The 26,394-nt window shown below is 41.5% G+C and overlaps 1 protein-coding gene across 3 annotated transcripts in view; it reads left to right on the forward strand.

Moving 5' to 3' along the window:
• SORCS1 (sortilin-related VPS10 domain containing receptor 1) overlaps positions 1 to 20,034 on the forward strand; it is a 591,520-nt gene extending 571,486 nt beyond the window's left edge. Inside the window, exons 25-28 of one of the 3 annotated variants that reach the window (XM_011927917.1) lie at positions 2,290 to 2,389; positions 17,764 to 17,869; positions 17,986 to 18,146; positions 19,948 to 20,034. In XM_011927917.1, the coding sequence (XP_011783307.1) occupies positions 2,290 to 2,389; positions 17,764 to 17,869; positions 17,986 to 18,146; positions 19,948 to 20,012 (432 nt within the window). In that variant the 3' untranslated portion in view covers positions 20,013 to 20,034. Of the gene's footprint in view, positions 1 to 2,289; positions 2,390 to 17,763; positions 17,870 to 17,985; positions 18,147 to 19,677 lie in introns of all 3 variants that reach the window. The other 2 variants (XM_011927918.1, XM_011927919.1) reach the window with 2 other exon arrangements.
• The last annotated feature ends 6,360 nt before the right edge of the window (positions 20,035 to 26,394 follow it).

Below are 26,394 nucleotides of genomic sequence, written 5' to 3' on the forward strand. Positions count from 1 at the left end.
CCACTTCCCTTTAGTCCATATGATAGATTTGGCAAAACAGTCTAATTCCTTAATTACTTTTGACAGGTCTTTCATATTTGAATAAAAAATATTTTTCTGCAATTCTGTATCTGTGTGTGTGCATGTATGTGTGTGTATTTCATAGCTAAAACCTTTGAGATAGACCTTTAAAAATTCCACTGTCTGATTCCGATAAAGACTCTGCCAGTTAAAAGATAAGAACACAGAGGAAAACCATTCTATGCAATCTGTGTTAGAAATCCACTTCTCCACTTCTCCTTCTCCTTCTGCTTCTCCTTCCCTCTCTCCTTTCCCCTCCCACTCCCCCTCTTTCTCCTCCCCCTCTTTCTCCTCCCCTTCCTCCTCCTCCTCGTCCTCCTCCCCTCCTCTCTTTTTTTTTTTTTGAGTCAGAGTTTTACTCTGTCTCCCAGGCTGGAGTGCAATGGCATGATCTTGGCTCACTGCAACGTCTGCTTCCTGGGTTCAAGTGATTTTCTGGCCTCAGCCTCCCGAGTAACTGGGAGTACAGGTGTGCACCACCATGCCTGGCTAATTTTTTGTAGTTTTAGTAGAGATGGGGTTTCACCATGTTGCCCGTGCTGGTCTCGAACTCCTGAACTCAAGTGATCCACCCACCTCAGTCTCCCAAAGTGAGCCACCGTGCCTGGCCAGAAATCCACTTCTGTACACCTGGATCGTTCTGGATGATTCCCAGTACCCAAGAAAGGAAGTAGCCTAATATACAGAATAAAGTTGTTTTTGTTTTCAGCATAGTTTTATCACAATCTTGTTTTTCTGCATTGTTTGCTAAATTATAGCATTTGAAAGGCTGGGTTTGAACTGGATCCCTGATGCTCAACGCCTGGGCAGTGGTGGTCATCCTCTGTTCCTGTTGTTCAGGAGAGAAGTATATCTGTGGGCAGTTCAGTTCTATCACCAATCAGGGGCTTCTGCAGGTGACTCTGCTTCGAAACTGAGCCATCAGGCCCTGCTTAACAAATAAAAGGATTAAAGGTGTTATTTTGGCAACTCACTGGAGTAAATAAAACTCAACAAATAGTAAAAGGAAAAAATTAAGAATTTAATTAGCAGAATGATGGTCAGAAAGCATCTAATTAGACTTAAATAACATGTTAAGTAAAATATTAAATTGATTATTAGAATATTAAAAATAAGGCTAGCAGACCAGATAAAAATAGTAGGAATGGGCTGGGCGCGGTGGCTCACACCTGTAATCCTAGCACTTTGGGAGGCTGAGGTGGGCTAATCACAAGGTCAAGAGATCAAGACCATCCTGGCCAACATGGTGAAATCTCATCTCTGCTAAAAATACAAAAATTAGCTGGGTATGTTGGCTTATGCCTGTAGTCCCAGCTACTCAGGAGGCTGAGGCAGGAGAATCACTTGAACCCGGGAGGCGGAGGTTGCAGTGAGCCGAGATCGTGCCACTGCACTCCAGCCTGGTGACAGAGTGAGACTCTATCTCAAATAATAATAACAATAATAAAATAATAGGGGTGTTGTTATCCCCGTAACTTTTCAGAAATTCCTCAAAATTATAAAGGAAACAGCAAATGGAGCTAGGTTTTCTACTCTAAACAGACGAACAGGTTTACCTCATCCATAAAAACCTTACCTTACACTATTTCTACCCAAATGAAGTTATTTGTCCCATGCTTGGGGTTAAATATTTCGTAGTCCAGACTTCCATGGGTCTGCCCAGTACCCATGTGTCACCCTGAGGTACAGTTTAGATAATATTTATAAGCATGAAATAAAGGTTAGCCAATTTGTTACTTACGTTATAACTGTACTTTGTTTCAATTGTACATTTTAGCAGAACTGTATTTACCATACAATAAATATTCATAAAGTGTTTTGTGAAAATCACATGGTTTGGGAAATAGAATGGAAGTAAAATGAATATATATGAATCTTATCAGAATGTGTAAATTGTATATACTTCTTTTAAGTCCTTATGCATAACAAATGTTCTCTCAAAAGACTGGGGGTAAATTTTCTAAGATCATTCAGAATAATTTTTAAAGAATATAATTATTTTCATTCACTAAGTTTCTCCTATTTTGTAGCAATTAGCATGGAAAGACAGGTCATGCTTAAAAATAATTGTATCTGCATATTCTGGAATTAAAATAATATAAACCTTATTTATATAACTCATGGGTATAATATTGAGATGCCTTAGTGAAAACAGTAAATATTTCTAAGCTTATTTGTTTATAATCTGTATAACACTTTTGGTGGCACTAACTATGCTTCTTTTTTCAGATATCAGAATTGCTGATCCACAAGCTCAACCAAAACTCAGTACACTTCGAGCTGAAGCCAGGAGTCCGAGTCCTTGTCCATGCTGCTCACTTAACAGCAGGTCAGTGTCCATGTCCCTGGGTTCTGGCTGGTGGCTCTGGCAAAGGGAATCCCAGTCTGTGCTTCCTTCCTCATAAAAAGGCTAGATGGTAACAGTGCTAATCAGAAATCAGATCAGTCATCAGATCTTGAAGGTTGTCTTGGTTGGTGTTTCTACCTCAGTGGAGAACCAGTTAAATATCAGAAAAAGGTGACGGTTTTGGCTGGGCTCAGTGGCTCACGCCTGTGATCCCAGCACTTTGGGAGACTGAGGTGGGTGGATCACTTGAGGTCAGGTGTTTGAGATCAGTCTGACCAACATGGTGAAACTCCGTCTGTACTAAAAATACAAAATATAGCCAGGCGTGGTGGCGCATGCCTGTAGTCCCAGCTACTTGAGAGACTGAGGCAGGAGAATCGCTTGAGTCTGGGAGGCAGAGGTTGCAGTGAGCTGAGATCACGCCACTGCACTCCAACTTGGGTGACCCAGTGAGAAGGTAGTATTTTATACTTAGTCTCTGGCAAAAACTGTCAGTGAAACGCTTAGATACATCTCACATGAAAGCATGCTTCATTTATCTCATCAGAAATCTTGAAAATAACATTAAGGGGTCTTTCTGCAAAGTCTTATTTTCAACATATTCATATTACAAATAATTTGCTTTCTTTAAGTTTCAGAATAATGTAACGCAGTAGAGATAGCAGGAACTCAGGAGTAGTACAGGGCCATACCCAGGAACTGAACCTGGAATTGGTCATGATCTTACAAGCTACTTAATGTCATTGAGCTTCCATCTCTTCACCTGAAAAGGTGGTGGTGAGGATGGCGGATCCTCCTTCTAAGCTTATGGAGAGTTTTCAATGATAACGCAAGTAACTTAGAATAGATGATAACACAAGTAGCTTAGAATAGTTTTCAATGATAACACAAGCACTTAGGAACAGATATTGTTGTGATATATTAATAATAAATTAATAATATTTATTGAGTACTTATTTTTGCAGAGTACCATGCTGGTGCTCCATGGAGTACAAACACCTGTGAAAAGTGGTCTTCATCTTCACAAAACTTGTAACCTGGTTGTGGCGTGGGGAAGTTCGGTGTAGCTATGGCAGTGGTACTGTGGGATGGGAAGAACAGGCAGCAGAGAGTAGTCAATGAGCAAACTGCATACATGCTTATATAGAGAGAGACTGTGTAACGTATTTAACACTTGGATTCTTTTTTTCCAGTCAGAACATTGATTTCAATCTTGGCTTTGTTACTGTGTAATCCTGGGAAAGACATTTAACTTCTGTGTGTCTCAGAGATGGTAATACCATCTCTGCCAGTGGGATTGTGTGAAGATTAAGTTAATTCAGGTAATGCACTTAGGATAGTGTCTGAAACATAGCTTTAATATTCATTTTTATTGTTATTATTATTAGCAACTAAAGCTGTATAGGAAATTTAAAGCAGAGATGAGTTATATCCTGTCAAAATAATACAGTATTGTTCCATGGAGTAGTGGTTTCGAGGACAAACCTTAAAGGATGGATAGGATTAAATGCAGGAGGTCATTCTAAGCACCAAAGCACCAAGGAAGTAAAGCCTAAAGGGCTCTGGGCATGCTGAAAAAATGAGGATAAAAAGTAGCTATTACCAGCACCATTCTGTGGTTTCCTGGAGATTTCACGAGGCGCTGCTAGGTCTAGCGGAAGGCCAAGCAGGCTGACCACTGACCTCTCACCCTCTTGGATTTTATCTTTTTTCTTTATTGGATTTCATAGAAGATTTTATTGTTCTTGTTGTTTTTTCAATCCCACTATTTAAAGTCACTGTTACTCAGCATGGGATATGGAGGTGTGGAGGGTAAAAACGTGCCAGGGTGTGCCGTTTTTACTTACTTTAGTGAGTAAGCCGCCAAAGGTCTGGGAAGCCATCGAGACCTTTGAACAGAGGTGTGACGATTCAGAGCATCCCTTGAAAAAGATGACTGTAAGGAGCAGGAGGATTGAGTAGGGCTCGTTTCCTATTCTGCATCTTGTCATCCTAACACGTCCGTTGAACAGACACTTACTGAGTGCCTGCCTGCACTGGGCCAAGTAATGTTGTCAACACTGGGGACAGAGTCTTTGCCCTCATAAACTACTATTGTTGGTCAAAGCCGCTTTCTGAATCATAGGCTGGTGAAAATTATCTGAAGAAAAGATTGCCAACTTAGGGCATTTGATGGTCTTGACTGGCCCTTTCCTACCCAGAATGTTGAGCTTTGGTGTTTGGTGAATGGGGTTAGCACATGGCAGAGGCACACGTGACTAGTTGTATGGGAGAATGATCAAATTCCAGAAACAAGAGTTATAGTCATCCTAATAGCCGAGCCACTGACAAATGTTGTCAACTGAGTAGAAAGTAACCACTGAACATCGGTTTAAAAAGATTCACTGATTTATTTAATCTAATCAGACCATCCAGCCTGTTTAAGTAGCTGACTGAACTTCATCAGCCACTACTTGTTCCCTTTGAGTTTAGAAATTAAAACAACTAAGCCTGATATTCCATACTGAAGTCTGGATTTGAAGGGATGTGGCCAACTTGTCTATCCTTCGTGATGCAAAATTTGCTTTTACAACATAAGCAGCCTTTGAATGAACACTATCTTTAGGCTTGGTGTATCAGAAAACAGTGCCTTTTTGAGTCCAGAGACCTCCCTCTGTTGAACAGGAGAGCACTGGAGGTCAAGCTAGGCCTGGAACTAACCCTACTTCCATTCTTCAATTCTGGAGGCCACTCACTTTTCACTCTTTTTCTTCGTTCCATACTTCTCTTCCATCTGGGTCTGGTTTTTATTTAACAATTATTGCATTATGCTCTAATGATGGTTCAGATCGTTTTGGAAGATAGTGAATGTTCCCGCCACAAAGAAATGATAAATGATTGAGATGATGGATGTGTTAATTACCCTGATCTGATCACTATGCTTATGTATCTCAGCATCACTATGTACTCCATGAATATGTATAATTGTTATGTGCGAATTTAAAACGATTTAAAAGATTGATATATTACCATATTTAACTTTAGGGAGAAGTGGATCGTAAAAAAAAAAAAAAGGAAATCTTATTTTAAATGTTACTTAAGAACACTTTCTTCAATGACAAATGGTTTAGAGCTGGGACCAAGCTGAAATATTGAGATCAAAAAGGGGGTAATTAGCTGAGACTGGTTTGGCCAGTAGGTTTGGCCAGAGAAACTGAATCCAGCAAAGGCATCCAAAGGTCCTTGGATTTATAGCTCCCTGTGGGAAAGGAAGTCAATTCCTGATAACCATGAGACGTTAATCCCACTGGTAAAAACTCCAGATGGCAAAAAATAATGCAAAGTTGGAAGAACTGAAAAATATTTTCAATTCATGTTTGTAGTTTATTATATAACTAGAAGTTTCGGAAGCAAGACTAAGATTCCTGAGAAGAAGGACTGGCAAAAGGGAGATACATTTTGGGGACCCAGATATGCGCACTGAGATATGAAGAAGAACCCCTTGCAACATAGGTGTGTGTAACACAAAGTCACCAAAGGAAAAAAAAAAAAGTCCATTTCCAAGTAAAAGCCCAATCTTAGCCTGGACCAATTTCGAGAGAGTGAGAAAATTATTTGACTTCCAACCATTGTAGAAATCTTTCCTATTAGTTTTGATAGTAGGGTGTTTTGGCTATGTAATTCCAAACCTGATCAACTGGCATTATTAAGTTTGCTGTCATGGCTAGTTCAGCAACTGGAGTAGATATAGATTTATATGTGGAAAATTAGCTCCAGTTTGGTAAGTAAACAAAGATAATTTCCTGGGTTGATGGAATAACTGGAAACTTTGTCTTGGAAACTTTTGCTATACTAAGTTTGGCTATGCTGGTCATAACGCATTAGAGCTGGCAGTGTCCACAGGAGCACAGTCACTCAGGGCTGGATTGTCCTATGCAAAAGACAAATGTGTCAACTGCAACAACAATTGTGATAAGGAAGTAAAGTATGTGAGGGATCTGGGATCTGTTTCCTGTTGGTGATTGCTCCTAAGTTACCTCTAGCTACCCCCTGGGCTCAAGTCATCCTCCATCCTCAGCCTCCCAAGTAGCTGGGACCACAGATTCACGCCACGATGCCCGGCTAAGATTTTTTGTGTTTTTGGTAGAGACAGGGTTTCACCATGTTGCCCAGGCTGGTCTCGAACTCCTGAGCTCAAGTGATATGTCTGCCTCAGCCTCCCAAAGTGCTGGGATTACAGGCGTGAGCCACCACAGTTGCTTTTATTAGGTTGAAATTAACACATTAATATTTGGGTGGCTAGGAAGAGAAGGAGAAGGAAGCCTGAAGAAAAAAAAACAAGAGAGAAACAGTGGGGAGGAGTATTAGACGCAGAACTTCCACCTCAACTCTATTTCTCTTTCTCTCATCCCCCCTGTAGGCAGGGGAAAATAAAAATTCAAAAGAAAAAAAAAGGAAGAACCATTGTTAGCAACATTTCATGTCTCATAAGCAGGATTGCTAATACCTTCCCGGGGACCATTACAACATGCTGCTGCATCCCATTAATTGCTCAGCAGATGTTCAGCAGCCTTTTTTTAAAAATGTTTGAGCCAGAGTATGTTGTTGGTGAGAGAAGCAAACGCATAATTTGGTTTGTCTCCAAGGAAAAAGAACTGTCTCTTTTCAAGAATTTACTAGCCTTATTTTGGTTTTCAAATTCAGTTCCCTATTTGCTTTTATGGGAACACAAGGAAAGCATTTGCAGATACCTGAATGTCATTAGAGACTGGATTGTGTTTGCCCCCCACCCACCAACACGTTCCATTTGGGAATTCATTAACTGTGGCATCTAAGCTGAGCTACATTTTGAATGTAGTCCTCGTTTTGTTCCTAGCCATTCCTATGCTTCTTGGTTTTCAGGCAGTTTTTCTTAAGGGTCTAACCACTCCTGACAGGTATGTTTCTGAAATTCTCTTTGCAGAAAGGAGAGACTTAACCCTGTATGAGAATAAGGGAGAACGAAAAGCATGTTATCCAGGAGGTTGAGCGAGGGTTATGGCCTGAGTGGCTCCCTTTGACTTTTAGTAGCTGATGGCAGCTGGCATCCATGTTTAGCAAACAAAGGCGATGATGTTGCAAAAACAATACAAAGAGTTGGAAAAGGGAATAGAAAGCAATCAAGCTAGTGTTAGACTGGAAGGACTGCTGTCTTGACCAAAGTGTACCTCTATTCATGATGTTCCGGATTGGAATATTTCTCCCCACTTCTTCACCTATTTCCCCTTGTCTACCTGTACTTTAAGGCTCAGCTCAGTGCCAACATTTGCATGACATCTTTCCAGAGACATTTGCCTGGACAACATCTTCCTCTTGTCTGAAATCACGTGCATTTTTAGATCTCTATCTGTCTGACGATGATAATGATCATGACCATCACCTTTTGAATCACTCCTATTTAATTTCTTGTGATCATATCTTTATATCATCTTCTTCATATATCTTTATATCATCTTCATCATTATACCTAGCAAATAACTTACACATATCAGGTGCTTAACAAATATTGTTTTTATAAATAATTATATGCATAATTTATAGCTTGCAGAGATATATTTAAAATCCCATTCCTGCAGTTAACCTTCAGATCCAGTTTATTCAGTTTATTCATTTGTGAACCTGTCTCCATGACATGCTACTTCTTTTCAAATAACTGGTGAGTGGAGATTTGCATTCATTTATACAATAAGCATCTAGGGAATCTCTGGGGTTTTTTGTTTTTGTTTTTGTTTTTTTGAGACAGAGTCTCACTCTGTCGCCCACGCTGGAGTGCAGTGATGTGATCTCAGCTCACTGCAAACTCCACCTTCTGGGTTCACTCCATTCTCCTGCCTCAGCCTCCCGAGTAGCTGGGACTATAGGCGTCTACCACCACACCCAACTAATGTTATGTATTTTCAGTAGAGCCTGGGTTTCACCATGGTCTCAATCTCCTGACCTTGTGATCCACCCACCTCAGCCTCCCAAAGTGCTAGGATTACAGGCTAGCCACTGCACCCAGCCCTGGCAGGTGTTCTTTAAATACACATTGTAATTGTTTATATACACATTGTGGGGAGTAGGCAGTTGAAAGAAAATTGGGCCCATCCTTCCTGGGGTTCTGTGTCCCAGAATGAGAGATCTGAGAGAGAACGGGAGAAGGACTGGCAGGAGACTGTTACCAGAAGAGACTGAATCACTGGTCCTTATCTTATGGCTGTGGCTGCTGGAAGACAAAGTTTCAGTATCAGAGCAGCTTCACTTCCTGGCATAGCTCGTGGTCACACACCTTGGACTACACCCTCTTCACCTTAACAAACCAGCTAAACCTTCTTCACATCTTTTGTGATGCCTCCTTTGTCCTCTCCATCTCTCATGTATGCATTTGCCCTGGCCTTATGTATCATATGTCTTAAAAACAATAATGGGCTGGGTGCACTGGCTCATGCCTTTACAGGCAAATAACAACCCTTTAAGGATTATGTGCACTTCGTAAGAGTTATGTACTGGGCAAATGAACTGCAATTTGGATGGTGGGACTTCTGCTCAAAGTACAGAGTCAGGGAGCTGACTAGTTCCCTCAAAGCATTTGAGATACATGAAACCCCACCCCATAGTTAGAAAACTCTTTCCAACTCAGGATGGGAGATATCTGCTATAAATAGCAGTTGTTCTCAAACGTGACTTTACATTGCAATTAACTTAGGACATTTTATAAAAATAGAGATTTTCCAAGCCTCACCACACAGAGTGAAGAATCCCAAGGAGCCAGGAATCTTCATTTTTAGCAAGCTCCCCCTAATGATGCTTATGATGGTGGCCTCATCACCAGTCTCAACAACCACTGTTCACCCGCCTTTCACAGACAGAAATCCATCTGCATAACAAGGAAAGGTGAACGGCTATCTCCAGTAATAAATCTGATTTACAGCTCAAGGCATCCACTAAAACTGAAGCATGAATTAAACAAGAAGAGCCTGTGATATTAAGTACAGGAGGAAATTAGTAATAAACATTAAAATCTAATTTCTTGGAATATTTGGAGCTAACCTAATTGGCAGAATGGGCAAATGACAGTGAGTAAGGGGGAGAAAATGAAACATACCCCTGAATCTGGGGCATATTAAATCTATAATCTAGATGAATGACAAAGGCCAGCCAAGAGCTGTGGCCATGAAGCATTGGAAACGTGATTAAAGTGTGAACTGGAATCTTAATGGCAGATGTAATTGAACAGCCATGAGTTTTATGAGAGTTAAACAAATAATATTATCTAGATGCTGTGCATGGGCCAGTGTGAGCATAAAATGATACAGCTACATTTCACTATATTTCTGTACATATTTCAGAATTCAGAGGTTGCCCTATCCTGGGCTTTCCAGTTTGGTCACTATTCATCTGGAGTTCTGGATACACGTGATAAAAATGGTAAAGGGTTAATATTTATCAAAGGAAGAGCCTCAAACCTCAAGTTAAATAAAAAACATGCCAAAAAAAAAAAAAATACACAGGAATATTGCTTTCGCCCCCTCCTGTCTATCTATCAGTTGCCTTATTTAAGCCGCTCAGTTTAGGAAAACTGTCCTTTGTCAAGGGTATGTGTGGGTTTTTTAATAAAACTGTTATCTTGTGTTATCTTGGCCTCTATGGCTGCTGCTGACTGGTTTAATTTCTCTTGCAGGTGTAATAAAAAGATGTTATCACAGAGATATTAGAGAATTAATATTTCCAGGCTTCAGTTGCTACCACTGGATGTGTTATGAGTAAATTTGGGAGGGAATAAGAAACTTCAAATTTCAACCTAGGTCATGATACATCATGAATTCTGCACTACAGTTTCACATTGAGAAAAAAACTTTCCACTTGAAGGGAGAATTACCATTTGTCAAGAAGCTTTAGAAACCTACAGTATAATCTAAGCCACAACATTATGGATGCAGATGCCAAATAGGAGTTGTGGAACTCTGAACTGTAAAGTGAAGTAAATTGTTGCAATAACATTTTCCACTTAGGGATGAAATTAGTACTGGTGAAATTCTTCCACAACCAAGAAGTTTAACTGTCTCTTTAATTTCTGGTCACCGTATTATCTACATAGTAATCATTTACAAGTCTTCTTGAAGTAAAGCCGTGGTACCAATATGTTTTCTTCCTTTTATTTTTCCCCCAAAATAAATATTTCTTTATCTTCAAGTAATTGAGTAGTTTCACAGATACATAGACCCAGTGACTTTTCATAGTTATTTAATCGTTAAGGTGTTATAAACAATAATGGATTTATCATGTAGGTATATATCTAAATATATCCCTCCCCACAGTATGATTAAATGTGATATTTTCATCTACCTACCAGGGTGCAGCAAGGAGGTTACCCGTTGGCTTGTTTTAGACACAGGATCTAGTTCTGTGATCCAGTCTGGAGGGCAATGGCACATCATAGCTCACTATAGCCTTAAACTCCTGGGCTCAAGAGATCTGCCTGCCTCAGCCTCTCGAGTAGCTAGGACTACAGGCACGCACCACCACACCCAATTAACATTTTTATTTTCTGTAGAGACAGGATGTTGCTATGTTGACCAGGCTGATCTCAAACTCTTGGCCTCAGGAGATTCATCCACTTCAGCCTCCCAAAGCATTGAGATTGCAGGCATGAGCCACCATGCCTAGTCTAGCTTCTAATAAATTATTTCTTCACCATTTCTTTTTTTTCTGAGATTACAGGGGACCATAAAAGGGGCTGAAATTACCATAGGGTAACTAGACTGAGTTAGCCAGGCTAGAGGATATGTATGGAAACTCTTGGTCAGAGAATGGTCAGCAAGGAACAGTCAGATGAACAGAAACGGGCACAAACATGCATCAGAAATGGCTTCCCAGGGGAAGGCAAGGCAGATAGTCAAGAGAAATCAGTAAAAAAAAAAAAAAAAAAAATAGAAGAAAGGGAAAGGATAATACATGTAAAACACAGAGAAGATGCCAGAATATACGACAAGCTACCCTTTAGACACCAAGGTTCTTATACCTAGAGTGATCAGGACTGTCCTGAGTTATCTATGCTGTATCAGCGTAAGCTTTAATAGCACCCTCTTTCATTCTTAAAGTGTCTTATCTTCGAAAATAATACGTATGGTCTTCTTACTTTTACTCTGCCACCCTGAGAGTGGGGATAGAAGTCTATACCAAAAATTGGCTAATGTGGAGCCCAAAGGTAGTAATTGGCAATTGAATGTTTAACCAGTTGAAAGAGACTTTTGAGGAAAGTAAATAAGCTATTGCTATGTAACAAACCACCTAGAAGTTCAGTGGCTTAATAGTAAGCATTTATTATTGCTTATGCATCTAGTCTTATCTATGTTCACTTGTCTGTCTGCAATCAGCTATGGGTTGTTGGTTAGGGAGCTCTGCTGATCTTGGCTGATCTGTCTCACATGTTATGGGTCAGCTGCCTACAGGCTGCTCTAGCATGCCCTGGTTAGAATAATTAACCTGGCTTCTACATGGCCTTTCATCGTTTGACTGTTCTAGGCTTGCTCACACATGGCAGTGGTAGAATTCCAAGAGAAAAAGCAGAGGCACACCATTGCTTCCATTGCATTCCATTGCCACATGCAGATTATAATGATAGCTCAGATTCAAGGCATGAAGAAACAGATTTTACCTCTTGGTGAGACAAGTTTCAAACTCATTGCACAAGGCTTAGACACAGAGAAGGGTAGAGGATTGAGCCAGCAATGTAATCCATATCTACATGAGGCTGACTGCTCACTTAGGGGAGATTTGAGATGCTTTTAGGTAGTTTTAAAAACTTTCTTCTAGAGTCATCACCAGATTGAGCTATCAACAGCAAAGGGGCACATTTGTGTCTGTGTGTGGGCCGGGGAGGGGGGAGAGCGGTATTTTTGCTTTGTTTTAGTGATCCAGAGAATATAAAAGTCAGGCATGCCCTAAAGACAGGACTGTAAGTTTTATAAGTGAGAATAGCTGGGGCCTGCTATACAGTATTCTCAAACTGTTGTACATAATAATTACCCGTGTACCTTGTCACATATATGGATTTTGGAGACCTACTCTCAAAGACTATACATTTTTTTTTCTTTTTTTTGAGACAGATTCTTGCTGTGTCCCCCAGGCTCGAGTGCAGTGGCGCAATCTCGGCTCACTGCAAGCTCTACCTCCCGGGTTCATGCTATTCTCCTGCCTCAGCCTCCTGAGTAGCTGGGACTACAGGTGCCCGCCAACACGCCCAGCTAATTTTTTTTGGACTCTACATATTTTTTCAAGTGAAGTCTAGGAAGCAATATTCTCATAAGTGCTCCAAGTAATTCTGATTCAAGTAGTCCATAAACTACGCTTTGAGGAATATTTCACATAATAGCCAGGAATCATCACCTACCTTCCAACCCTAGAAAACCAAAAGTCATTCTTCTCTTCTTGTCTATTACGATGATGCTTGCTCTTGGAGTTGCTGATGTTTGTCATTACTTGGCTAAGTGACCTCAACTCCCTGTCACTGGATATTACTGAAGACTCACCCTCAGTTTAAATTCAGAAACAGTGCTTCACTCGTCATTAGAGCTACTAAAGGATAAACTGAGACACATTAAAATGTTAAAGAGTTTAGGCCGGGCGCGGTGGCTCAAGCCTGTAATCCCAGCACTTTGGGAGGCCGAGACGGGCGGATCACGAGGTCAGGAGATCGAGACCATCCTGGCTAACCTGGTGAAACCCCGTGTCTACTAAAAAATACAAAAAACGAGCCGGGCGAGGTGGCGGGCGCCTGTAGTCCCAGCTACTCGGGAGGCTGAGGCAGGAGAATGGCGTAAACCCGGGAGGCGGAGCTTGCAGTGAGCTGAGATCCGGCCACTGCACTCCAGCCTGGGTGACAGAGCGAGACTCCGTCTCAAAAAAAAAAAAAAAAAAAATGTTAAAGAGTTTATTTGAGCACATAATGATTCATTAATCAGTTAGCACCAGACCACATTTGATTTAAGGCTCCCTAAAAGGCATGAGGCTTTTATGGGGTGAAGGTGAAATCTAGGCAAAGAAAATATTTGATTGGTTAAAACAGAACAATAGCCTTCTTTGGATCATTCTAGTAGAAAGTCCCTTATTACATTTTAGTTAGTGGTTTCTAATTGATTAAGTTTAAGTTTTGTTTTCCTAGAATATGACTGTTTACTCTTTACTTAGATTTTGGTTTGCTTACATAGGAACCCAGGACTCTAGAGCTGCCTCAGTCTAACGGCCTCCCAATTGGCTACTTTAACAAGAGACTTCCCTGGAAATTCCCACCTAGTCTGGTCTGCAGTCTTGTGGCTTTATACCAATAACGTAGCAAACTTTTAAGACTCTCATGATTGGATTTGTTTCTAAATGGAGGAAAGGCCAATTGGACAACCGAGAGTTCTCTGTAAATAGAAGCCTTTCTGCCCATTCTGCATTCTGCATAAAATTTCTCTGTGCTATTCCCATATCACTGTAATTGTGAAAAAATATTTCAGATCACATGGATTTCATGATATTCAAGGCATGTAACTCAAGCTTGAATTGATCTACTTTGGGGTCAGGAGAGGAAAAAAGAAAATCAAGGTATGGTAAATTACTTCTGCAACATCCTGACAACACTAACTCTTGGATTAGAATTAGAGTTGAAAGTTTTGGGGTCATAGTGCAAGTAGCAGTTCTCCAGGAAAGTCCTTTTGATAGAATGAAAGTGAACACTGGACAACAATAAGATTATTCTGCATGGCTTCACTGGGTGATGCTACCATGTTATTGACCTTAAAACTTGGAGATAAACCAAGCAAAGGGCAAAACTGCAGCAAGGGGGGCAGGGTGTGATGGCTCACACCTGTAATCCCAGCACTTTGGGAGGCCAAAGCGGGTGGATCGCTCAAGGTTAGGGTTCGAGACCAGTCTGGCCAACATGGTGAAACCCCAACTCTACTAAAAGTACAAAAAAAAAAAATTAGCCATGCGTGGTGGCAGGTGCCTGTAATCTCAGCTACTCGAGAGGCTGAGGCAGGAGAATTGATTGAACACAGGAGAAGGTTACAGTGAATCGAGATCGTGCCACTGCACTCCAGTCTGGGTGACAAAGCAAGATTTCATCTAAAAACCAAACAAAACAAAAAAACTGCAGCAACAGGGAAAGCAGTGCCTGGGGAGAGGCATTTCCTAGAGTGTTACATGGAACCTAGTTCTGCAAAGGGTCTGTGGTCAAATGAGTTTATGAAAGACTCTGGTAAAGTTAAATGTGTTCTTTTCTGCAAGGGCTGCTGTGACCCTTTAAGATACTGACGTACATTGTGAATCTCCACATGAGGAATGCTGTATGTATCATTGCCCCAAATTATCTCACCATGGAACTGTCATCAGTTTTCAGGATTTTTTTCTGTAGAAGAATACACTTTCAGAAACACGATAGCATTAAAATGACAAGGTTAGAAATATTGGGCATGTAGTCTGTCCCAAATGCTATGACAGTGCTTTATAAATTCCATCTCATTTTAATCTCACAACTTTCTAGACCAAACACTAGTTTCATCTCCATTTTGCAGATGAGGAAACTGAGATTTAATTTAAGTCACTTAGTCTATAAGTGACGGAGCCAGGTCTGATTCTGAAAAGGTATCATATCATTTCTGAACCCCAAAGGTGGAATTTTGAATTTGTTCTCATACATACAACTATAACCACTTATTTAGCACTTACTACATGGCAATCACTTTTCACAAGAAAATTGTTGTTATTATTGTAAGTGTTCCCGTTATTATCATCCCAGGTCCTCATGAATAAAATACAAAAATTCAATGCATTTCCAAACTCCTCAGAGGATTTTAGAAATGATACGTGCAAGTACGCAGGCTTAGAAATGTTGAGTCACTTGGAGAACTGCTTGTATCCATGTTTTACTTTGTGCATGAATAATGGCAAAAAACTGCTCAGCACTTTTCCTACACGTCTACCTTGTTTAAGCTGCAACTGGAAAAGGATTAATGTATGCTAATTCCACACAACAAGCTAAAGCCCATTTATCACAGGTTTCCATTCCTCAGCAAAACACACACAAATGCACCGAAGTGTTGGGCAAACTAAGAAATGCAGCTGCTGTTGTGTGGAGCAATAATAGGTCCGTTTATATTCAGGCACAGATCAGCAAGCAGAAGCCACCCACGGAACACAGAGGGCAGTGGTAGTCAGTCTCTGGCCACTGCTGCTGGCTGCTTCCTGCTTCCTGCTTCCTGCTTCCTGCCTCTGAGAAGTGACTGACTGGTGCAGAGATGGGGAGGGCGAAAGGATAACACACATTTTAGAACTGGGATATGGAAGTTCATTTTCCATATGCTAATAATATGCTAATTACTTAACAGTGTTAATGCTGCTTGTTGAAGAATGATGATTTAAGTGTAAATGATTTAGAATTGGGAGACTTAACCTGGGGATGGGGAGAGATAGGAAGAAGGAAAGAGAAGGGAAAAGGTTCATTTGTGTGTGTGTGTGTGTGTGCGCGCACGCGCACGTGTACGTGCGTATATGATGATTCGAGTTCAAGTCTTAGTTCTTCCATTTACTAGTAAGTTCTAAGTCCTTTTAAAACAATGCTAACCAATGAGAACTTCATTGCTATCTGTTTAATGGGATCATAATCACTGCCTTCCATTTGTGAAAATCAATTGTGATAATGTCTATGACAAATGGAAGGTATTCTCTTCCCCTGATGACATCCTACCAGTTGCAGGGTGAGTTCTGAAGAATTTCTGGACCTCTCTACCGATGGTACTGAGAGCTTTCTTTTCTAATTTTGAACCGAAAGAAAATTTGCCTTGGATGTTTCACGTCAGTGGGACTCCCCCACCACCTCATCTTTTACACACAAACTCACGTACTCCCATTTCAAAACTGAGGTGATGCTTAACTTACAGGGGAGAGAAAATAGTGGGGCGTTCCTTATATTCAGTGCCTCCTGAAAGCCAACTCTCCTGAAATGACTATTTTCATTTTTCACCAAAACTATGTGATTAGATGCAATATGCTTTCCAGTATCACTACAGAGTAGCTGAGATGTAATCCTGAAAAAAATAGAGCAGAAGCAACTGAGAATCTTGTCTGAAACCATCAGTGTTATAGTCACTTATGCTTGAACTTTTTTACCTGGGTGACTAGAACATTGCCCTCTCAGCTCGCACCAGAGAAAACCACAGAAAATGGTGATTAAAGGTCACCTGTATTTCTGGGTATCAGGGTTTGCTTAAGTTGATGGAAGGTAAAGGTCAGCACCAAGGCTTCCCTGGAGTACACGCGGCTTGTCTTTTATGCGTGAGCTACGCTACATTTGCAAAATGTCAGCTTTTAAGAGGGTAGAAATTAATTGCAAAGTCTACAGGTACAACAGGTTTGACTGTGAGATGGCAGAAGGTGTAGAGGTGGAGAGAAGTGCTTTCCAGACTGCGCTTTAAAGCGAAACTCAGGGAGGGAGACTCTTTTATGGAGGCAGAGGCTTCTGTTTTGTCTGAGAGAAAAACTCATTGTATTTGAGAGGCTGGAGCATCTTGGTGAGGGCTGTCAGAGCTTTTGGGAAATTGTTGAGACAGCCAGGTGGCATATCCTTCCTTCAGCATGTCAGCGGCTGGCCTTGTGAAATATTCACTTGGCCATCAGTTTCCTGTGTACAGAAATACAAGCATGCTCCATCACTTTGCTTTTCTTTCTCTCACGTATGACAACTTTCCAATTATTTTTGTCACATGACAACTACTGGAGTAGGGGTGAGGGGTTGGTTGAATTCACAAATATATTCCTGCAGGTGGCTTTATTGGCAGTCTGTTTTGCTTTGTGGAAAAAGTTTACACTCAGAGTATAATAAAATACAATTATTATATTATTATAAATATTGATTGGTAATAATACTAGCAGCAGTAGAAATGAAATCTAGTAATTACATGACTTACTATGTGCTTGGCACTTTTCTCAGTGCTTGACATACACTAGCTCACTTAATCCTCATAAGAACCCAATGAAGTATATACCATTGTTTTTATTTTACCACATAAGGTACATTAAGGTGAAGCAACTTGCCCGAGACCACATAGCTACTTAGAGTGGGACTTGAATCCAGACAGCCTGGCCCTGGGGTCTGTACTTTTCATTGCTCTGCTGCAGAGCAGGAACATTTGGGGTGGGAGTAGAGGTGGGCTTAGTTGCATCCCATGTCAGTCATGTGACGTGCTTCTTGTGTGTATACCCCACATGGTTTTCTGGGACTTACCATGCTTGTGTGTGAACCATTTGAACCTCTCATAGAGTCTCACCTGCCCAGTTCTCTGCTCATTTTTCTCTGCTCTGTTTCCCCTCCCCAGCCCCCCTGGTGGACCTCACTCCAACCCACAGTGGATCTGCCATGCTGATGCTGCTCTCAGTGGTGTTTGTGGGGCTGGCAGTGTTCGTCATCTACAAGTTTAAAAGGTACGTGTCTCTCCCTCCACGACCCCCACCCCTGACCTCTTCCTTCTCCCTGACAGGTTCAGAAGCATGCGTTACAGTGATGTGCACAGCAGTGATGGTTTCTATTAATATTTTAGGAAGATCCCGGGGATTAATGTTTATGCCCAGATGCAGAATGAGAAAGAACAAGAGATGATCAGTCCAGTCAGTCACTCTGAAAGCAGGCCCAATGTCCCTCAGACTGAACTAAGGAGGCCTGGCCAGCTTATAGATGAGAAGGTGGAATCCCAGCTCATAGGTAAATGATTCCCAGTAGCCACCAGCTGTTCAGCTGAGTAGGCAATGGCTGACTCTCTCTCTAACCCCTTTCTGGCTTGACATAACCACTTTCTTCTGCTCTAACAGCCCTGAGAGAAACAGCTAAGATGGCTTTTTCCCTGCTTCCTGTCATTGGGATGGGGGAAAAACAAACAAACCTCTTGCTTCTATCTAGTTTTTTTCTCTCATTAGTTTATTCCTCCTTTTGCAAAACCCTCCCTAAAATATTGGGCTTAAAATGTTAAAATGTTATATGTTTGTGGGCAAATAGCAAAGCATTTGCTTTAATAGTATATAAGAAGGAGAGGCCTCAGAGGCTCGGGCTGGTGGACCAGAGGGCAGGGCAGGGTTTGCAGGACACGGTATGTATTGACTAGACAAACGTGGTAGCCTCAACTGGATACAGCCCTAAGGAGGGCAGACTGCTCCGGAACACCAGTAGAGGAGTGACATAATGAGAGTGGCCAGCCTGATCATCCGGGGAATTGTTTTTCTTTTTACATCTATTGGTAGTCTAGGAACTTTCCCTCAGGAGATTTGGAACCTAAGATTGAGGACAAGAGGCATAAAGTTTGCAGACATCCAGGGAGTGGAGCAATCCTGAGAGAGACCACTGGTGGGTGAGACTATTACAGAGCAGATTAGCAAATTTCTTCCTCTTTTTTGACTGTCCCTTACCAGAAGTTGTAAAATGGACTTTGTCATATTTCAGTGGTGCTCTCTCTGCCCGTGAAGTAGGCACAGGAATCCAACAACGAGGTATAGAGAATCTGATGTTCACTTGCTAAATTCTGCTATTTATTGCAGAAGAAATTTTCCAGGAAGCTAGGCAAACCCATGAAGCCACTATTGCTGATCCATTTCTCTCTTTGGTTCCTCCTGTCTGTTGGCGTTAGGAGTTGAAGCCTTATATGTTTACATTTAGATCCTGCATTGCTGGCAACAGTGAATAAATTGTTATATAACCATTCATGCTCCACTCTAATGTGATAATGCCAAACTACCTAGAAGGCCTTTACATACAATTTTTAATCTTACTTGGAAAACAATGAGTATGTAAATGGAAACATAACCCTCTTTAAATGAATATGGGACAGGTCTGTGGCTGTGTTAAGGGGAAATTTAAATGCAGTGACTGGTTCCTATCATAGATAATGATAACTGCAGTCACATCTGGTGTCCAATTTTCACAGTGCACTTTCTTTTATTTGAGGAGACAAGGTAATAAATGTGTAATTGCTTGGGGTTAAAAAGAAAAAAAGCCTTTTCTGTCTTCAAGTCCAGAGAGGCATTCACCCTGTCTACTCATTCCTAAAGCTTCTAAGTGCATGTTTTGGGATCATTTGGTTCTCAGCTGCATTTCCGTAGGGTATGAAGCACAGCCTCTACTTGCTTTATTAAAGTAGTAATTCCTCCTTCACCAGGAAGATATCGCAGCACATTGCAAAGTCTCTGACACCTTTCCCTTTCCAGTGTCATTAAATGAGTAAGTGTTAAACGTTTTCTCTTAGGAGAGTAGCTTTACCCTCCCCTCCCTCCCCTTCTGCTCAACCTGGTGACTCATCTCTCCGATTGCAAAGAGCAAGACACGCCACTCCGCCTTCAACGCCAAAGCGGGGATCTGCTGGGGCACAGTATGCAATTTAAGGAAAACCCCCAAAGGCTACAGGCGACCTGCTGATCAGGAAAGAATTTCGCTCTTGTCAAGTACATCATCCTTCATGACCACTAACTTCGTGTTTCTTTTCTTTCCTTTGTTGTTCTGTTTCCTGTTTTGCCAGGAAGTATTTCCATAGTTGCTGAGAATCAAAGCACAAAAGAAATCCCTACCTATGTAAATGTTTGAATGGAGGACGCCAGTAAAAAAACAAAACAAAAACAAAACATAAAATATAAACAATCAAAATCCAAACAAACAAACAAACACTCACTGCATCGGGACTTTTTAATTCTTCAGACACAGACAACAAGGGTTTTTAGCTTTAAGCCTGTGCATGTGGATGATACTCTGAGAACATGTCTGGAGGGGCAGTGTACAGGTGCTCTATTTTAATGGAAAACACTCCCCTCTCCCTCTTTCTTCTTCTCCTCTCTCTTTTTTCTGATCGGTCGTGTTTGTAGAAAATTCATAACATATATAGGCCAAGGAAATCTGCATGTATTTTTGGAAATATTCTTGGCTCCAGATTATCAGCTATTTTAGCATTAAAGGCTGATGGGTAGATTAGCTACCCCAGCTCCTTTCGTAAGACGCAAAGACATGCACAGGAGTTTGAAACCCTGAGCTGTTTCTCTGTTCCACTTTCCATATTGTCATTTCCCTTCTAAGTTAGCTTTGGTAGCTCTGTTGGTCAGCAGTGGCCATGAGGCTGCTTTCTGCACTCTGTGGCCACAGGAACAAAGATATGAGTTGAAGATCCCTTTGTGCCGGTAGAATAAGGAAGGCAGGGAGGCAAAGCATGTCAGAAACGGACCTTGGTTTCCTGTTCACCTCTTTCCACCATGATTGCCTCCCCTTGCAGCTTTCCCTACTCCTGCCCCAACTACAGTAGGAAATGGAATCCCATTAGTTACCCATTGTCCTGTCTTCACATTTGTTTGTCATCCGTGTGTGACCATGATCTGTTGATATCTTTGAATGTCTTCCTTCCAAACCCCAAGTAAGTTGTCCTTCAACTATTCTTAATTTTTCTTCCCAAATATATTGCTAGATTCTGGACATTAACCCTAATGTTTCCTAAATACTGGCCTGGCCTCTGCCGCCCCTGCCTTCACCACTCGCAAGTTTCTGAGCCCTTTGTCAGTTTTGTACATTCCCAAGCATGCCAGCTTCTGTGCCCATGGACCTTACTGCATCCTGCACAGCGGGGTTCAGTTTCATGTATCTTTGTCTTTTCCTCTAGAACCTGCCTTTTTCAAATATCCCCGCCTTTTCCCACCTGCAAACATATACTGTATGTGAAAGAGTTGATATATGCAAAGCAATTCAAACCTGGCCATGTACTTTGGAAAAGAAAGCATAGAGATGAATTGTGGTGTTCTCACACCTTAACAAAAATCTCGTGCGATCTGATTCCAGAAGATTTCTTGTGAGAAATGTTTGGAATGTGTGACAGTTTTGCAGGGCAGTTTCCTCCTGTGATGGTTGCTGTTACCCGGTATTTCCACTCTCACAATAGAATAGAAATGTTTGTGAAATAAAACTGATTTTAACTAGAAGGAGAAACAGGTTAATGGACTTTGTGTTTAAGAGTGTCAAACGGTCTGAGAGAATAAATGGGGGTCTTATCTTACATTAGGGTGAGAGTTTGATTATTTAGGATGATCCCAGTGATTTCATGTGTGCTCTCTGACCTCTGAGTATCATAGTATCATTAAAGGAAAGATTTATGTCTGTATAAAGGAGAAAAGTTAGCTGATTGGCAAAAAGGATTGGCGCAAAGCATGAAGAAACCCCAGTTTTCCCCAGGGTAATCACGAAAGAAGGCCCAGAGAAAGAGGGAGACAAAAGCCTGTTCAGCAGAGGCCCCTTTAGTATGATCGACTGGGCAGAGACCACTATAAACTATAGGAGAAAGAAGTTCTGATAAACCTCTTGGTATGCTCAGCCTCCTTCTTTGCTATGTCCCTAAGCCAACAGGGTATAACACAGGCCCTGGTGATAATGAGGGTGTCCTAAAGATCCTGATGTCCATGACTTCATGTAGTTCAGGCGCAGAAAGAATAGCAAAGCTGCTGTCAGAAGTTTATCAGGCAGAGATGTTTATGGTTGAGGATACCCCGTATGAATCTGGGAAATGGGCTAGGCCTGAGGCAGCCACCTATTTGTAGAACTCAATCGATCCCCAACCTGCCAGGCTTCCTATCTCATAGGAAACGTCCTCATTGATCCTCTTCAGTTGGAGCCTCCCAAATTTAATCTGGAAGACAAAGTGTTGGAAAACCAAAAGAGGCTCACTCAGACCAGCACAGGGAGTCCTCAGAGTTGCAGTTCAATTCATTTTAATTAGAAAAGTATGAAAAAGGAATAACATTCTTATTCTAGCACAGTGCCTTGCCTAGAGTAGTAGTATGAAAATTATTTGTTGAAGAAATAAATGAATGGAAAGACATAGGGAAGAATGGGCTGTAAATCCTAATTAAAAATAGAGGTAGACATGAGATGCCTGGCATTTTGGAAAGTGACCAAAAATGGCCAGCTAGAGATCTAGCATCTCCAGGATCCTCATGTGCCTCTCCTCAAAGCTCCCTCCCATCTGTAGGAGATTAGTGAGGCAAGGTGCTGCTCAGAGAGGAGGACCTCATTGTTCTCATGACCTTGGCCAGTTGTTCTCAAAGTGTGGTACCTGAATCAGCAGTATCACCATCCCTTGGGCTTGTTAGAGATCCAGATTCTGGATCCATACTCCATACCTACTGAATTAGAAACTCTAGGGGATGAATAGTGGTGTTCTCTGTTACTAAGTGATAGTGGGCCCAGCCATCTATTTTAACGAGCCCTCCCAGTGATTGTGATACATCCTAAAGTTTGAGAACCATTGTACTAGGCCATTCCGGCTGACTCACAAAGAGAAGGCAGTAATGAGAGCCTACAAATGGGAGAGACCTAAGTGCCTACCTACTCACTAATCGCAGGTGCAAACACACAAGGAGTTTGGTGGGCTTAAGGTCAGAGGAATGTGTAGGGAGGAATGTATGTGGAAGGTAAGATTCAGGGCAAGCTAAAAATCCGATACTGCAACGTTTTCCAAAATCCCAGAAGGCAAACTGTGCATGTTCTACCCTGAACCACCCGCGCAACGCTTTCTCCCTTGCCTTATTTTTAATTGGATTCACTGTCCAAAATGCAGAGGTTTGCTTTGCTTTTTTTCAGAAGTTCCAAACAGCAACTTTGAGAGCAATGGGGTGCTTGGCAGCTGTTCTGTGTTTTCCAGGAATCCAACTGAGCATTGAAATCTCTCATTTGCCGACTTATTTTTATAGGAAGCCAATTTAAAAAAAAAAAAAGTTTTCTTATAGTATTGGAACAACTTCTAATTTTAAAATGACTTTTTTGATGTATTTTTTGTTAAATACTATGTAGTGTAATGTATAATTGCTCTTGTTTATTGCTTTTACAATCATATTTATTAAACAGATAATGTCTCTAAAGTCTTTGCCTCAGGTGTTTTTTTTTTTAATCCTAAACCCTTGGTGTTCATTCTAAATATAGAAGTGTTGCATGTATAGGATTTCATAGAGGCTAATTGCATAAGAAATAGTAAACACCACAGCCTTGAGGTTTTTTGCTGTTTTTTTTTTCACTAACAAGGCAGAATGTATGTACTACCTGAATTCTACCTGCATTTCAATTAACTATACAATGTCTGTTTATTAAATTACTTTGATTTAAAAATTAGTCCAAACTGGTTATTTTAGAATGAGTACATGCTCATTATTATTAGTTCAGAATTAGAAATTATGGATGGGGAACAAACTCATTCGAATTTGTTCATAACCTTGTGGTTACCAAAGGACCAAACCTGCATGGAATGAACTGAAACATGGGGAGTGGTAAAAAAACAGCAGATGAGTGAAAACAGCTGTGGACCTGGAATCAGGAAAGAGGAGTTCGCCTCTGGCTATGCCAGCTGTGTGACCTTGAGCAAATCATTTTAACAGATAAGAGCTTTAGTGCTCTCATGCATATAATTTGGAAGAAGATCCCTTCCAGCTCTGCCTTTCCAAATACTATGGGTGAGTCATTCCCCAAGACTCCCAGCTATTTGATTTAAAGTTAGCAGGAAATAACGTGATAGACTAGATTCATCTTTTCAGCCCTGTGGCTCACCTACGTAAGTGGCATTTCTCCCTGGACATCATTTGGTGCTGATATTTGGCTGAAACATTTGTACAGGCATAAAACCCTCCCTAGCCTTCCCGAAGGCCCAGACACAGAGTGGTGTTGCCTCATTAGCTCAATCTCGGCATGTGTGAAACTTCCCGTTACTTTAGGTGGCCCTAAACCTTTCCATTTCCACAGACTAAATTCCTGAATCTTTATTCCTTTCCAGACCAGAGCCCATGCGCCTCCTTCCTATCAGGAGCAGTGTATCACCTGTGTCAGGCAATCAGCAAGCATCCCTATACATGTCAAACGGAGGGGAGTTAATACACAAAATGTGTGCTGGGTTAATGGAAGAACAAAAACACCAAATAGGAACAGGTGAGGCAACCCTAAGATCAGCCTCAATAGGGAGCCTCTCACTTTCCTGTGCTAGAGAGAGCCAGATATTACCTGAGCCTTGGAGCCAGGACCACCAGGTTGAAGCTGCAGTCGTGGAGGACTTGTCTGGCAGGAGCTGGAGCCATGGAGGAGACGTGACTACCGCCTGTCCTGTGATGCTGCCCAAGCAGAGGGGTAGGGAGGAGTAGCTTGCTTTTTCTCTTGCTCTGGTCCTCTCAGCTGTTGTTGACCCTTTTAACTGCACAAACCCAGCCACAAGCCAGTGGGCAGTGGAGCCTGGGAAATGTTGTTTTCTGGAATACAAAGTGAACTGGGAGGGAGTGGGAAATAGATTTGAGAGAAGAGAGGCAGATGACTGGCACAGCACCCCTTTCATGGCCAGCCCATATCATAACCAATATATCTCCCCCAACCCAAATGCACCAGGTACTGTAACTCACACCTGTAATCCCAGACCTTTGGGAGGCCAAGGCGAGGGGTTGGGGGAGATTGCTTGAGCCCAGGAGTTCCAGTCTGTGAGTTCTGCAGTGAGTTACGATCATGCCACTGTACTCCAGCCTGGACAGCAGAACAGGACCTTGTGTCTGAAAAATAATATGTAATCCCAGCACTTTAGGAGGCTGAGGCGGGCAGATCACATGAGGCTAGGAGTTGGAGACCAGACTGGCCAACATGGTGAAACCCTGTCTCTACTAAAAATACAAATATTAGCTGGGTGTGGTGGTGCATACCTGTAATCCCAGCTACTCTGGAAGCTGAGGCACAAGAATCACTTGAACCTGAGAGGCAGAGGTTGCAGTGAGCCAGGACTGCGCCACTGCACTCCAGCCTGGGCGACAGAGTGAGACTGTCTCAAATAATAATAATAATAACAAATAGTAGGTGCTCCTTTCTCTGTGACTATGTTCACATATTTTTCTTTAAGCATCATGTATTTAGAACTCGGCTGCATGTTTATGTGTGGCACTTATGCCTTTCTCACCAAATTCTACACTCATTTAAAGAAGCATCTTTATTTTTTTAATTTTATTATTTCAGCACTTAGAACTGGGCATTGCCATTAGGGGGCACTAGATAAATGTTTGCTGGAATTCAGCCCTTGATTTTCAGCTTAGTGTTGTGAGCAAGTCCATTTTATTCAGTGATGATCTCTGAGGTGGCTTCACAGTCCGATTCCTCTAACCCAGCTAGCACCTCTAATTACATGTTCAGTTGGTGTTTGTCAAGAATTAACACATCCCTGCCCATCTCTGTTACCACTCGAGCTGCTGTATTCCCAGAGCTATTCTTAGACATTAAGTGAAATAATTGCAGTTTAGGAAGAAGAAAAAAAAAATGGCTACAAACTAGCATAAAAAACAAAGGTCTAAGTTTGATTTCTGGATTTGATTACCTATTCCCCAAGGAGTTAACAGTACTATGAAAATGCATGTTAGTCTGAGGCTTGTATAGTAGGGAAGTCCAAAATAATTCCAGATGGACAAGTACAAGCAAATGGCTGTTACCAAGTTTTCATGTTAAACACGTGAAAAGGGACCCGTGTTTTACAGCATAAAGATATTTACTGATCACCATGTGGTGGACACTGTTTTAAGCAGTGAGAATCTTCTGCGAACAAGGCAGATGACATGTCTGCATTTATGAAGTAATATCCGAGTAGGAACAATGAACAAATAATATAATTTAATGTAACATATGCAATGCCGTCAAACATACAGGAGAATTTCAATCTATCACAATGTAAAAATAAAACATGATAGGTGACAGGGCGGCCAGAGTGACTAGGGGTGGGGACGGGAGATGGGGAGAGTTGGTCCTCGGAAACACAAATGTCTGGATGCTGAACGAAAACCTCTTCAGGATCTGAAGGCTAAAAAGGAAACAGCCACTTAGACAAATGCCTTGTCCCAATATGTTCAAAAGCCACCTTAGAACAACCGCACCCAGAAAACAAACCATTTTGAACCTAAACAACGATTAGAAATGTTTGAGTTTAAGGGAA

The sequence above is a fragment of the Colobus angolensis genome, unplaced genomic scaffold (genome assembly GCF_000951035.1).
Source record: "Colobus angolensis palliatus isolate OR3802 unplaced genomic scaffold, Cang.pa_1.0 Scaffold75, whole genome shotgun sequence".
Lineage (NCBI taxonomy): Eukaryota > Metazoa > Chordata > Mammalia > Primates > Cercopithecidae > Colobus > Colobus angolensis.